Here is a 15,731-nt window from a genome sequence, read left to right on the forward strand (position 1 = left end):
CCTTGAGATTTTACTCCATAGTCAAATAGACGTAACCATTACTCATCATCCTTCATATTCAGCCAAGATTTTTGTTTAATCTAATTAGTCCTCCTTCTTCATTCAACTCTAAACAACATCCATCCTTATGAGAATGTAGTTATGCCCTTCCTACTTCTTCAGAAACTTGTGCCTTCTACTAGCTGCCAGGACAAACTGGCAATAGTTGGTAATTTAAAGTTTCCCATGTGAGTCAGGGATTCCAACTGCAATCAATTGCAAACTGCCCCCTCTTTGTGCCCAATGAAGGCCTTTCCATTTCGTGACATCGTGGATCCATAAGCGTTATTTCTGAGCATTGCTGCTGGATCAATGGTGCCTTCTTGTTAGAGTTTTATTTTGCTTTGGATTTATGAGCACTGAGATGGTACAGAGGACATGTATACCAGAAGTACCCGTGATGTGATCAAATTCACCATGATGTTTCTGCTTTTGCTTGCCTTTATGAAACCAATATCAGACTTCAATACCCATGATTACAAACCTGTTTCTTTACAGACCCTGTTACAACATTCCCATCAAACGTTAACACTTCCCAGCACTTTTTTCTCCATATTTAAGATGTTCATAGCTCCAAATGTCAGGCTCACGGTGCAATGAAAACTATCCCACAGCTAATAAATTATTCATTTGTCAGGAGTTTGCAATTTGAAGTGGCACTAACAGCCAAGTACCTGAAGCACCCCCCAAAGACATAAAGCACAGTAACATGCAAAGCTTCTTCCACATAAATGCTAAAGGTTAAGTGCTATTAAACTTCTCTGTTTATCAAGAGATGTGCTCCTTGAACTTATTTATTCTAATTAATCTGCTCCCAATAAACATTACTAACAGAGCACCATGCTAAAAGAGGCTAATCAAATGCGTCTCTTTCCCCTAACTAATCTCACCAGGTTAAAACAAGGTCTTCTGCTTATAAAAATTCACCATTCACCACTATCTGGGGAGAACTTGTGAGTAAGGTCAAAAGTAGGGGTCATCAAGCCATGACCCTCAGCCCAAAGCTGGCTCATTGTAAGGGTTTGTAAATAAAGTTTTATTGGAACACCACCACTCCCAAGCGTTCATGTGTTGTCTGTGGCTGTCTTCTTCTTATAACTCAGAGTTGGAGAGTTGTTACAGAGACTGTGTGGCTCACAAAGTCAAAAATGTTTACTATATGGTCCTTTACAAAAATCATTTGCCAACCTCTGATTGAAAGGCATGCAAAATGTGGGAAGATTTCAGAATTTTAGCACTAGGTAGGGCTTTAACTGCTGTATATCAACCTGTTCATCTACCCAAGCAAGGACTGCCTTTAAACGCTTGTTGTTTAGAATGTCATCTGTGGTACAGAGCCAGAAGAGAAGAAGGAATAAAGCAACAACAGGTCCAAGGTGGCGCTCAAGCTGGTAGGTGCTTCGTTTTGATGACAACAATCACCATGTATTCCAGTTATCTATTGCTGTGTTTCACACCACCTCAAAACTTGCTTAAGGCAAACATTTCTCTGCACAGGATTCTGCCTTGCAGGCTTCAACTGGGCAGCTCTCCTCTTCTCACTTCAGGTCACTCCCGTGACTTGCCATCACCAGGAGGATGGGCTCTGGCTGGGAAGCCAAGATGGCTTAATTCACCTATCGGGCACTTCACCTGGAAGGCTACAAAATGTGTGAGCTGTCTGGGCATTTCTTTCTCTCCACAGGGTCCTTCCAGCAAGACAGCTGGGCACCTTTCTATGATGACTCCAGGTGCCACAGAGTTGAAGTAGAAGCTCCCAGACGCCTAAGGATTAGGTCCAGGACAAGTGCAGCATCACTTCAGCAGCATTCCAATGGTCAAAGCACCTCAAGCAACCAGCCCAAATTCAAGGGGAGGAGAATCCGACTCCACCTTGAGAGGAGCTATGAAATAGTTGGGCTGTGATTTCCAATCCACCAGAATATGACTAAGAGGATTGATGGTCACATCATGATTATGGTGATAAAATCTTACCGCCGACAATTTCAAATGAAACTGATGGGTAAGAGCAAGAAGTCAGCCTAATGAAATATGAAAATCATTTTATAATAAAACACTAGTTGCACAGAATGCAAACATTTACAAATTGATAGTATTTTCTTCTTTTTTTTTTTTAAAACTGAAACACGACAAAAGCCTTTCTAAAAGTCATTCAATGCTTCTCTAATTCTTACACAATGTATAAACTGTGGACATGGTATAATCTTTCTTCTGTGATTCTGAAGCCTCACTCTGCTATTAATGAAGTTCCAGCACAATACAATGGACATGCACCTCTGGCACCTGCCATGGTGGTGGCATCGTTTTGGCCCTTTGTCCACGTTTCTGGCCACTATGCATTTTGAGCTCTTGTGCCTGCTCTTTTCAACTGTTCTGCCTCTTCCCTGGACAGGAGTCAAAAGAGCTGAGTTCTAGGGTCTTCTCCATCACCTACTCACCTTTTTGCTCCAGGCAGGTCATCTGCTCTGACCCTTGGTTTCTTTTATCTGACAAGTGAAGATGATAAAATGTATCCTCCCTACTCCTAGAGTATTCAGGAACAAGTTAGATTAAAGATATAAAATGTTTAAAAATTATACAGGGGAAGGTATTATCATGATCATTGCTATGAGATAAAATTGGATTTTATTGCTAAAATAAAGTAAAATAAAAATAATATCTTTAAATTAATATACTATTAAATACATTGTTGATATAATAACAATGGCTAAGATTTATTTAGCACTTACTATGTATGTTGTTATAATAACAATGGCTAAGATTTATTTAGTGCTTACTATGTGTGAGGCATACTTCTAAGCACCTTACATTGGTTAATAGTTAATCTTCCCCTGTGTCCACATGTCCGTTCTCTACGTCTGTGTCTCTATCCCTGCCCTGGAAGTAGGTTCATCTCTACCATTTTTCTTTTTTTGTTCTGCGGTACGCGGGCCTCTCACTGTTGTGGCCTCTCCCGTTGCGGAGCACAGCCTCCGGACACGCAGGCTCAGCGGCCATGGCTCACGGGCCCAGCCGCTCCGCGGCATGTGGGATCTTCCCCGACCGAGGCACGAACCCGTGTCCCCTGCATCGGCAGGTGGACTCTCAACCACTGCGCCACCAGCGAAGCCCTGTACCGTTTTTCTAGATTCCACATACATGAGTTAATATAGGATATTTGTTTTCCTCTTTCTGACTTACTTCACTCTGTATGACATACTCTAGGTCTATCCACGTCTCTATAAATGACCCGGTTTGAGCTATCCTTTTTATGGCTGAGTAATATTCCATTGTATATATGTACCACATCTTCTTTATCCATTCATCTGTCATTGGACATGGAGGGAATACATGTATACATATAGCTAATCCACTTCATTGTGCAGTAGAAACTAACACAACATTGTAAAGCAATCATACTCCATTAAAAAAAAAAAAAAGATAGTTAATCTTTATAGCAACCCTACAATTATCATGCCAGACAACAAAACTGAGACATAAAGCAATTAGGAAATCTGTTTCTGGTTAAACAGATATTAAACAGAAATATGATTTAGCTTTATCAATTTGCATAGCTGATCTTAAGAACTTACAAAAGGCCTATCGTATTTCTGATAAAATTTCCCCCTTTTGTTAGAAGGGCAGAATCTCCCTCTTCTAATCTCTGTACCAGCATTCTGTACCAGAGCTTACACATTGTTAGTGTTCTTAACCACAGGTGCCTTTGCCCCCCAGGGGACATTTAGCAATGTCCGAAGACATTTTGGTTGTCACACCTGGGGGCTAGAGTGTTACTGGGTATAAGCCAGGGCTGTTGCTACACGTCCTACAATACTCAGGGTGGTCCCCACAGAACACAGAGAATTACCCAGCCCAAAATGTCAATAGTGTTAAGCTTGACAAACCCTGGGCTACACTGATGGCATAAACATAGTAAGGAGAGATTTCACTGAGTTCAGCCTGTAAGTTATAATAGTAATCTATGATATGTATGCTTTTTTGTTATGTTTTGTTTATTGCTGCTCAAAGGTATATACTGCTTCATTCCTTGAACCGAAAATCATCTCAATAGGTGAAAATGCTAGATAATTGATTTCAACGTATACCTCAGGCATTATGGTTTATACAGTGGGATAAAGATGAACCTTTACTGAATACCTGCCATGCATCAGGCACTCACAGCACTTTACATATAGGATTTCACTTAAATCTCACAGCAACTTGTAAGAGCTATTAGCATCCCCAAAGAGTCAGAAGAATTTAAGCCAAATCTGGTTGCTAACCCCATGTACTATTTTAGAGAAAACACATTTAAGTTATGGTTTAATAATCCTTATGTTATGTATTACCCTACAACCCCACTGGGCTTAAAACTAAGTCTAAATATGTTAAATCACATAAGCGATAGTTTTTCCTCCAAATAAAAGAGGTTTACCAGGAAAGAGTTTATTAAAATTATTTCATCGATATAGAGGATATACTTTCCATATAGGAATCACTTAGGAATCCTATTTCTATAATCTTGACTAAATGGAAGCATACAGAGGAAAGCCCTATTCAAGTTCCCTTCTTCTCTACAAATGTATGTTGGCCATCGCCTTCCAGTTACAGCTCTGCTTTTCATTTGTACCCTCCTTAGTCCTCTCCAGCTATGGATGCTGATGAAATGAAGTGTAGACTTAATTATATGTTGCCAATGTAGAAATATCATCTACTATAAAAGAAAAGGAAAACTGGCCAGGCTAAAGAGCTAAAAGCAGATATTTTTGCTTTTGTTAACCAAAGCCTTTAGTGTTCAAAGTCTATATTGGATGGTACAAAGGAAATTTCAGTCAAGCAGTTTAGAAAATGAATTTATAACCTGATCAGAGACTGTACCAACCCTTCAAAGAACTATTTGAGAAAGAAATATTTATTTTGTCCCAGTAGAGGAGAGTGCTGCCCAACTCAAGTTTCATAGGTAGATATCCCAAGAATAGATCTGTTTCCCTACATACTGGCTGAGCAATCCAACTCCTTCCAAGGCCTACAGGGACACATGGTTTAGCCCCTTCCTGCTCTCTTAGCTATGTCTTCCCACTCACTATGCTTCAGTCTCCTAGGCCTTATTTTGTCCTTTGAACACACTAGTCTTCTTTCCATAAGGCTTTTGTGAATCACTGTTCTATCCACCTGGATGCACTGAACTCCACTTCTTCATGGCTGGTGCTGTCCCATCGCTCAGCTTAAGTGTTGGGTCTCACTAAGCAACACCTTCCTTGATACAAAATGAAGGAATGCCCTGTCCCCTCCCCTAACATCCCCCCCGTGCTCTCACAGAACATCACCCTGTTTTATAATCTCTGCAGCATTCGTAACTATCAAAGCCACACTGTTCATTTATCTTTTGTCCATAACCTTGTCTTGCTGCATGTTTCTTCCCTCCCCGCCCAGCCCCACTCCAACTAGAATGGAAATTCTGTGGTAACACGAAATCAGGATCTGGCTTGTTTGGGGCACACAGTAGTCATTTACCGAATGAACTATTACTTTTAAATTAAATGTTGTGATTTAAATTTACTTTTAAAGGATACGTATGGACATTAAAGAGGTGTTTGTAGCAACCTGAAATCACTACAGCTGAAAGCAATGAATGCCTTCCCTGCTCTTTTTTATAATCTTAACACCTTTATTAACAGGTGGTTGCAGTTTGTTAACTGTTTTGAAAAATCAAGTTGTAAACTTTTGTTACCCGTTAAAATGAGGTTCGTAAAAAACCTGACCAGATATAAAACAATTTAAAAATCTTTAAAGGTGTATTGAGAAAAAGCAGGTTTTTATGTTTTTAAACACGTTTGTCATTACCAAAAAGATCTGTCTTTAGGTAAAAAAACATTTTAAAATCCCATGCTGCACGAATAATACAGATAGTTCCAGCGATCTGGTCAATGGGCAAAAAGCAGCACTTCAGGTCTGCCCTTTTAATGGCAGACAAACAACAGCAGTTTATTTTTCTCTCACTCCTTTATAAGCAACTTGAATACAGCAAAAACAACAACTAAGAAAGAAAAGAAAAGCTACTAGAATATATTAAGTTTAATTGGCTCGTTATACTTTCTGTGCTTAGAGCTCAAAAGTAATGCACTGTGTGCTATTTTTTAATCTGAAGATATAAGTACTTAGTGTATTTTAATGTCTCATTGAATAAATGGAGTATAAAACAATTATCACAACACTATGTTGTGATTATGCAAAATCCATCACACCTCGTAGAGTGAATTTAAAACTGTCACTGGAGAACAGAAACTGAATTGAAATACCCATTCTAGTAAGGTTTTAAACTTCATTCACAGTTTTAAACTGATTCTGGATTCCGCCGTATTTTTTTTTAAAAAATATATTAACATAAAGGTAAGTTTTAAAAAATTACCTGAACAAACAAAAAGAGAAATCATAAGAATGAGCAGTGATATACTTTTGGAAAAAAATGGCATGTTAAAGATAAAAAATTGGGGGCTTCCCTGGTGGCGCTAGTGGTTGAGAACCTGCCTGCCAATGCAGGGAACAAGGGTTCGAGCCCTGGTCTGGGAAAATCCCACATGCCGCGGAGCAACTGGGCCCGTGAGCCACAACTACTGAGCCTGTGCGTCTGGAGCCTGTGCTCCGCAACAAGAGAGGCCGAGACAGTGAAAGGCCCGCGCACCGCGACGAAGAGTGGACCCCGCTCGCCGCAACTAGAGAAAGCCCTCGCACAGAAACGACGACCCAACACTGCCAAAAATAAATAAATAAATAAATAAATAAATAAATAAATAAAAAGATAAAAAATTACATGTCCCTCATTAGCTTGGCTTTCTCTTTCACTCAGAATTATAATAATCTGTAGGTGGTTCAGGTTTTAGTAGACTGTAGCTCAATAAAAGTCAACTAACATTATTTCTTAAGTATCAAGGCGGTCTGGCCTTCCTAACCTCCACCACTCTTCTCCCCTGTTCCCCTTCTTTTCCTTAACATTCAACTAGACCCTTAAAAGATCTCAAGGCCACTCTGGCTGGCCTGGCTTCAGAGGATTTCTCTACCCTGCTACCACACAGATGTTTTTTTACATCTCTGCTGTCACTCCCCCAGTTGTCCTTAGAATAAAAACCGAGACCTTGAACAAGTTCTAAAGCCTTGCATTAGATGGTCCTGCTTATTTGTCTATCCTTATTTGATTACTTCCTCCTTCTCAGCATCTGCGATCCAGTCACATCCATTCTTTCAGTCACCAGAATACACTAGGTTATCCGGTCTTGCAGTATAAGAGCATGTTCTTTCTTGAAACTTAACAGCTCTTTCAGGTGTAGTTTAGTTAATGTCTATTCATCCAACAGGTGCTAGCTCAAAAATCATTCCCTCAGAGCTATACATGTGATCTAACTTAACAGAACTACACCTTTACAAAAATATATTGATGTAAAAGCTAGTAAAATCTGTAGTTAGTTAATAGTATCATACTAATATTGATTTCCTGATGTTGATAATGTAATGTTATTACATAATATATCATTACTGGGGAAATATGGGTGAAAGGTACTTGGGAAATTCCTGTACAATTTTTACTTCTTTCAAGTCTAAAATTATTTCACAATAAACAAGAAATAAATTGCTCCTTAATAACGCCTTTTATTGCTCTTCTGAATAGCTGAGACACTAACCTCCCTATTCTCTTCCCTCAAAACATTTATCACAGTTAGAAAGTATGAACGTTTTGAGATTAATGTTAAATATTTGTCTATCCCACTAGAGTTTAAGCCCTCTGGGGCAGGGATCGTATCTCTTTATCTCACCATTGTATATCCAGTAGTTACCTCAATGCTCGACACAGGAAATGTGTCCAGTAAACACTTACTAGAGGGAGTATTAAATACACAAATGTGTCAGTCAATGCCCTTTGGAGGCATAATTGCATACATAATGATACATATTTACATTTTTAAAAGATACTGCTCAAATCATAAAGTTAATGGGATCATCAATGTCCACAGAGATCTAAACATGGATGCTTCTAATTTGGAAATGATGCAAGTTGATGAGAAAAAAGCACAACTTTTAGTGAATATTTAATCCTATTATTCAAAATGCTTTGCGAGTTCTCTAATCCTTATGATAACCGTATCAAGTGTGTGCCATTTTCCATCTTCATTTTACAGATGAGAGGCACATAGAGATTTGTAACTTGCACATGGTCAGAACACCTATACTGCAGAGGCAGGATCTGAACATGGGTACAAGTCCATATTCTTAAGCGCTACTTCCTGCCTGGAGCTAAAATCTGAGAATATTGCTTGAGAGAGTTCTGAAAAGTGAGCCATGAATTCTGAAAGTAGATTACAAGCTGGTGTGGGACCACACTTTTTTAAATCTTTATATCCCTACCATTATGCACAAAGCTTTCCATGTAGCAGGGACACGTGATCACACACACACACACACACACACACACACACACACACACACACTGGTTACTGGTTTCACGAATGAATAAATAAATCTAAAGCAAACTGAGGAAAAGAGAAAAAGCAAAATTATAAGTAAGAGAATTGGTTTCCACCCGATCACTAGTACTTCTCTCTTTGATTCTTTATTTCAAGTTGGACACTGGTTGGGGGTTTTCTAAATTTACTGAAGCAGGACAACTTAGGCAGTAGAGGGCGGGCCCCCAACCAAGTCAAACTTACTCGAAATGAATCAGGTAAATAGCAGCTACATCAGGAAAACTGAAGAAACTAAGAATATGATGGGAAAGAAATGAGGAAATCATAGAACAGTATAATCAAATATCACCAGGCTATTAGCAATAACAAGAAGTAATTCACTGATATTTCAGATATCGTTCTATCCTTCAAGCTTAGGGCCCTCATCGCAAACAGAGATCAGAGATAACAAATATATCATACTTTGGTTTTTCTTAGAAAAAGCAAGTCCCTCTACACACAATAAAATGCTTTGAAGTGTACACATGTGTTGATTATGTGACATATTCTTAACCTTACTAGATAGGTACAGCACTGCTGGGAGCAATTAATTCAGAAATCTACAGAAAACTCTGCAATGGGACCAAAGGATCAGTAAAATAGCTGGAATATTTTTCTTGCTGTAGACAGCTGGATTCTGCTAATTTAGCTACTTTAAAGTGAGGGGAGGAAGGAGGAGGGAGCAGTAAGGTTTTCATTTTGCCACACCTCTGTAAATTCAGATGAAAAGAAAACAAGGAAGGCATTGATAAGCATGGAAAATTGAACTGGCTTTCTTCCTGCTCTCCTCAATGAGCACATCTATTCTAACTGGCCTGAAGGACCCAGAACACTTTTCATTCAGGTGACATATACCAAAGAGAATCTAACCAGAGAGCTGGATTAAGCAGCAGTTTACCTTTTCATTTTTAAATACATACAGATCACCCATTTAAGGTGTCCAACTCAATGGTATCTAGTATGTTTGTACCCAGTTAGTACCATCACCCCAATCTCATTTTAGAACATTTCGTTTTCATCATCCCAAGCAATTTACCTTTTAAAAGTTGATTGCATGGTCTGTGATCTAAGTACATACATACATACGTGAATACATACATCACACATACCTAAACACCCGTAATCTAAAAAAAAAAAAAAAAAAAAAACTAAAGGACATTTTTGATGATCTATGAATGTTCTCATTGTGAAATGGCCCTGTCTACTGGGAGGAATGCATTTTGATGACATAAGAAAGACAGTCTTTCCATTCCTAACTTCATTTTGGAGGTCTAACTTCTTGACAGGCTGCTTCTTGGACGTGATTTCGGCAGAACGCAAAAGGAATCATTTGCCCTGCCCTTCGATCTAATCATTTTCCTTTTCTTTAATTTTGTTTTCTGAAGAATAATCCCTGGCCATAGCAAAAGCCACTCACTTTCTTCCTTACCTTGTTTACCTCCATCTCCAGCCTACTGGACCAGTGTCCCATGTGTTTCTGTATGTGCTTACAGTAAACATCTACAGCTCCTCCCTCAGAGCAGCTCAAGAAAATTCACTACAGGAAGCAACAAAACAGGAAGATGGAAACACTTTCCATTATCCATTAGACCCAAGCAAAAATTAACTTTAAATTGGTTATTTCCTAAGCTTGAAAAAGCAGATATGCTTCATATTCCCTCTTCATCTTCAGAGTAACTCCTGGGACAAGAGTTTATAAGAATCTCCTATGGATAGAACTTTTTATAGGGAAGCAAGCTGGGAAATATGGTTTATCAACTGTCCAAATTTTGATGATCTGTATCAAATTAAATAATGTTAGCACAGTACCTAAACACAAGTACTCAATAAAAATGTTGGCTGAATGTTTCTGAATAACGATAGATAACATTTATTAAATATCTACCATGTGTTATCTGCTGATCTGTGTTTTACATTAACTCATTTATGCCTCATAAAACCCAAGAGTAGGCCTACACTATACCATCACCATCATCACTCATCACCCACATTTTTAAGACAGGAAAACTCAGAGAAAGAGCATGAGGCATCATGCTCCAGATTACAAAAACACAGCCAGAATTTAAAAGCAGACTCTGCTTTCAGAGCTTACTTTATTCACCATTGCCCTATGCTGCCCACCGGAAAACAAGTAAGGGAAAAACGGTTAACTTACAACACTGATGTCAGTCTGCTCTCTAATGCCAAAGAAATAAAGACGTTCCATTGGATAGAGTGATATATCTATCACTATATCACTATAGGGGGAATAAAAGAAACCTAATTGCTTTCACATAGGGCAGGAATATAGTGAGTAGATGGGGACTACAGCGAGGCTCCTTAACAATAAGGATGGAAAATGAGGGTGTGTTCACCATCTGAGACAGAAAAATGGCAGAAAGCAACAGAAAAAGGATGAACTCAACCATTTTAGGAATTCAACTATCAAGAGCTGTGTTTATAATGAAGACCCAATAAACACTCAGGTCCAATGACAGTGGCCGGAAAGCAAAAACTCAGGTCTAGAATGTAAGTGATTTCATCATAGTGAAACCAGTTTGATAAAAGAATGTACTAACAGCAGATTCTTGGCCTGTATTTAGTTTTAAAAAAAAAAAGAAAAGAAAAGAAAAAGGACTGGTAAATAGCAAACTAAAGCTACATAAAATTACCAGAAACTATCACGAAAACTCAGTCAAAAGAAAAATATTGGGCTTCCCTGGTGGCGCAGTGGTTGAGGGTCTGCCTGCCAATGCAGGGGACATGGGTTCGTGACCCGGTCTGGGAAGATCCCACATGCCACGGAGCGGCTGGGCCCGTGAGCCATGGCCGCTGAGCCTGCGCTCCACAACGGGAGAGGCCACAGCAGTGAGAGGCCCACGTACCGCAAAAAAAAAAAAAAAAAAAAAAAAATTTACCCCAGGATTATATTAATATCATACAATCTAAATTCATCTAGAATTTGCATGCACAGCATCACTGAATTGACCTCAGTCAAACCACTATGGAAAACTGGTTAGCTTGGCACGAGGAAGGGCTACTCCTAGTGTTCAAACTGAAGTCACTCTTGACTCCTCCCCAGGACCACAGCTCTACCATGTGTGCATTCAAGACGCAATGAGTGGCATCATTTCAAGCACTCCAGACTTAGGAACAAAAAGAAATAGGATCCATGCACACATCTAGCCAGTGGAGATCGGTAGGGCACTTTAAATGGGCAATGGCAAAGACTATAATTTTCTGCTAAAGGGATATTATCACAATTTTTCAACCTGGGTTTGAACCAAGGTTCATGAGAGCTCTTCTACCTAATGTGACATCACACCAGCACTTTTCTATGGTGTTCCACACAGTGGATTATAAGCCTCACTCCTCAGCTCTGCAGAGTTAATCGTTTCAAAAGGCAGTGAGCTGAACACACTAAGTTAACATGGCACCCTAGAGTGGCTTCTTTCCACTCCCCACCTGCATATCGTCCTCTTCTTCAAAAGAGAGCAATATTAAAACAAAATTATTCCCATAGTTCTTGAGTGGCTGAGCTACTATTAAAGTCTGAAACATAACTCCTGATCCCTTGTATGAATACAAAATACAGTTAGGTAAAAGAAAAAAATATATATATATATATGGCTAGCTGTGCTAATGAAAGTGTAGGGAAACAAATCAGTGACCCAGTTGATACAAGCCTGAGAAATATCATCTTTCTATGATGGTGAAGAAATCAAATTTTTCTTCAGTGCTACTTGTATCTTGATTTTTTTCAGGGTTTTAAGAGAAGTTAATGGCACAATTTAATGGGTTACAATCTAAATCCCATTTCATCAATTGTTCTTTAAACATTCTTAGTGGCTAAAATTATATCTCAGACCCTACCATGTGCTTTCATGTACCAGGAATATCCTCGAGTAGATTACTCAGGGATGTTCTTTCTTCTTTTAAAATGTACCTTAAAAAATATGGTTAATTTTTCCTCTTTCCCCAGGAATGCTCAGGTTACATATGCTATTCAGCAATGCCAAATGAATCTGTTAAAGGGAAAATATCCTGAAGTAAGGTTGAGGAGATAGGGCAAAGCCAAATAAAATTAATTTGGCAAAGAAGAAGCCTCTCCCTCTTTGTAGCTGCGAAGGGAAAAGTGAGAGAGAATGGATTCCAGATTACATCTTGAGGTTGAAAACTGCTATCTTAATTTAACTAACAATCGCTAATTCACTCAGGCCTTTGTTATTTCTTGCTTAAGACTCTATTGGATAAGAAATGGATGAAAGAGTAGAAGAGAAAGACAGAGAAGGGGACGAGCAAGAGGAAGAGCAGGTGATGATCACTTATAGTCTAGATTGGTTTTAAACCATAATTTTAAATTTTAGGGCTTCCCTGGTGGCACAGTGGTTAAGAATCCACCTGCCACTGCAGGGGACACGGGTTCAAGCCCTGATCCAGGAAGATCCCACATGCCACAGAGCAGCTAAGCCCATGCACCACAACTACTGAGCCTTCGCACCATAACTACTGAAGCCCACACATCTAGAGCCCATGCTCTGCAACAAGAGAAGCCACCGCAACGAGAAGCCCGCGAACCGCAACGAAGAGTAGCCCCCACTCGCCGCAACTAGAGAAAGCCCGCGCGCAGCAATGAAGACCCAAAGCAGCCAAAAATAAATAAAAATAAAATAAATTATTTATTTAAAAAAATACACATAATTTAACATTTTAAAAATACTTGTTCCTCAATGCTTGATATCTGTCTGCCACTTTCCACCAGAGAATTAAGCAAAAGCAAAGCTTCTCAGTAAGAGAATATGCTTACTCATCTGGAAGGATAACTTCATGAATATATGATAATTAGATCTAATAACTTTAAGAAAATCCCTGAGATCTGATATTAAAGTCAGGTCCCACAGCCTTAATATGCTTTTGCCGAAAGCTAACAATTGTAAAACAACTTACTTTTTCACTCTAGCCAAAACTGAAAAATAAAGCCATATGCCTGATTTCTTTAAAACGCTAAATTTAGATTTCAACTTTAAAATACATTTTGACATAAACGGCTTTTAACACAAGCATCTTTCATTTGGGTCTTTTCCCAGTTAATTATTTGCTGGCATTGTACTCGAAATTCCTTGGCTTCACCTTAAACCAACACTCCCTAGTGCTAATTAGGAGACTATATACATTATTAACCAGAAAATGTTGTGCTTAAAACATGCATGCTCCATATGTATCCTATTATTAACAGTATTCCTTTCACTCCTGGAAAGCTCTCTTTAAAAACTAGAGCCCTATTTAAACAAAGAAATTGGCTGCTATTTGAGGAAATTCTTGTTGAAATGCAATTAACAGGTAAGGGCCAACATGACACAGGATCCTTGTCTTTGAAACATCTTGAACATGAATCAAATTTAATCTCACTGAAATAGTCAGTGGAGGGAAAAGGTAATGACTGCAGACGTTACACATTTTAATAGTACCAAGGGGACTCGCGAAGAGAATGGCTGACTCTCATATGAGTTAAACCATTACCGGGGACCAGACATGTTGGTAACTACAAGCCAGAGACATGCCTTTTTCCAGTACTGCCTCTTCCAAAAAATCCAAAGGACAGATGGGAAAAGAAACGTATGTAAACAAGGTAGGCCTAATGATTTCCTAATTACAAAGGAGATGGGATCTTCTCATTAATTGGCAAGCTAAGTGACCACAATCTTAGTTTCACAAATTGAGTCCAATAATCCAAACTTTGGGGTCTGTACTCCACAGAATTCTCCTCACACTTCCACACCCTTCATCCAGCCACAAAGTTGTCAGTTCTGCTTGATTCGTTTGAATACTGTACTCCACGACAGCTGTCGGAAACGGTACATTAGAACAGCTGCTGTGACAGCTACAAGGGCTTGGACGTTTAATTGGGCTCAATGTGACATTGCACATTTTTCTAAACATAGAAATAGCCACAAAACTAAAGAAATTTCTAATGGGTCTGAGCAATATTTACTTATTGGCACCACCAACTGGTTAATCCCAGTTTGCGTTGTATCAGTGGTCTCATAATACCTTTTGCTACTGGGCTGGTAAGAGTATCAAAAAAAAGAAAGGCAAAAACAGTAGGAGCGGTTAGATGCACAAGAAAAAGGGCATTAAGACAGAGAGGAAATGGTAAGCAAGCCATGTCAATAATCTCTTTGAAAGGCTGGCTGGTAGCCAAGGAGGATCCCACAGTGTCTCAGGATTTACTTCCAAAGGAAACATATTCAGAGGCCCTGAGCGTGGTGCCAACTGCAAACAAAACCACTCATTATAGCCCCCTAGAGAATGGGAGAATGGCTTACTCTCAGCATCCGCGTGGAGGAAGAAGGCAAGGAACAGCAGCAGCGGCCTGGCTACGTGCACCATCCTGTAGCTCGGCACCAGCACACACTGGCAGCTTGGAATCACTGCCGCAGAAGCCGCAGCGAGCCGGACCGATCTGAAATTTCAGCTGGAACACTTTCAGAGCCTGTAGAGGGAGAGGTAAAGAAAAGAAAGGGAAGAAAACACAAAGACACTTAGACTCTCACTCTTCTCCCCTTGTTCCATCACAACCACGACGAGAGATGCAAAACACTGTTGATACACCATAAATGGGAACCGTGACACCTTTGGATGAGGAACCAAACAACCTGGTTTGTGAAATGGGACTCCCCAGGCTGATCTTGCTCCCATGCTCAGGCCATCCTGAAGCCAACCCCTCTGAATTTCACTCTCTGCTCATGCCACCTTTTGGGCAACGTTCTATGAGAAGAACCTGTCACTTCTTATGAAATATTACATGACTACATAGGTGGAAGAAAGTCCGTCAATGCTACAAGCAAGATTTAAGAGAAGCTCCACCATGCAGGATAAAAGTCTATTATTGGCAGAATAATGGAAGTTGCTTTCCTGGCACCAGGTGAAATCTGCTAATTCAACTTCTCCAGCTAAACAGTAGAGGTTAGAATTTTTTACACCAGCACATTTGGCTTCTTCCCTGAAGACGCATCACATTTGAGTCTAGTTTGGCTTCAATAAGTCAAAACAATAGCTAGCAAAAGCCACTTTGACTTACAGGATGTTTATATGCCTCCTGGGCAACGGCTTAGGTTTCTCAACTTTCTATGTAAAATCAATAAGCCACAGCCTGTTTTTGGAGAGCCTACTGCGTGCAAGACATCAGAGTTGCTACACAGCACTTAGTGTCGCAAGATACAAAAATGAGTCAGAGTC

General features: G+C 39.5%; 1 protein-coding gene across 8 annotated transcripts in view; it reads right to left on the reverse strand.

Moving 5' to 3' along the window:
* PTPRD (protein tyrosine phosphatase receptor type D) overlaps positions 1–15,731 on the reverse strand; it is a 1,004,024-nt gene that overhangs the window by 403,507 nt on the left and 584,786 nt on the right. For all 8 annotated transcript variants that reach the window (XM_024734238.1, XM_024734244.1, XM_024734243.1 and 5 more), the window contains one exon: positions 14,819–14,985. In XM_024734238.1, coding sequence (XP_024590006.1) covers positions 14,819–14,882 — 64 coding nt within the window. In that variant the 5' untranslated portion in view covers positions 14,883–14,985. The remainder of the gene's footprint in view (positions 1–14,818; positions 14,986–15,731) is intronic.

This window comes from Neophocaena asiaeorientalis, unplaced genomic scaffold (genome assembly GCF_003031525.2).
Source record: "Neophocaena asiaeorientalis asiaeorientalis breed wild unplaced genomic scaffold, Neophocaena_asiaeorientalis_V1.1 scaffold256, whole genome shotgun sequence".
Classification (NCBI taxonomy): domain Eukaryota; kingdom Metazoa; phylum Chordata; class Mammalia; order Artiodactyla; family Phocoenidae; genus Neophocaena; species Neophocaena asiaeorientalis.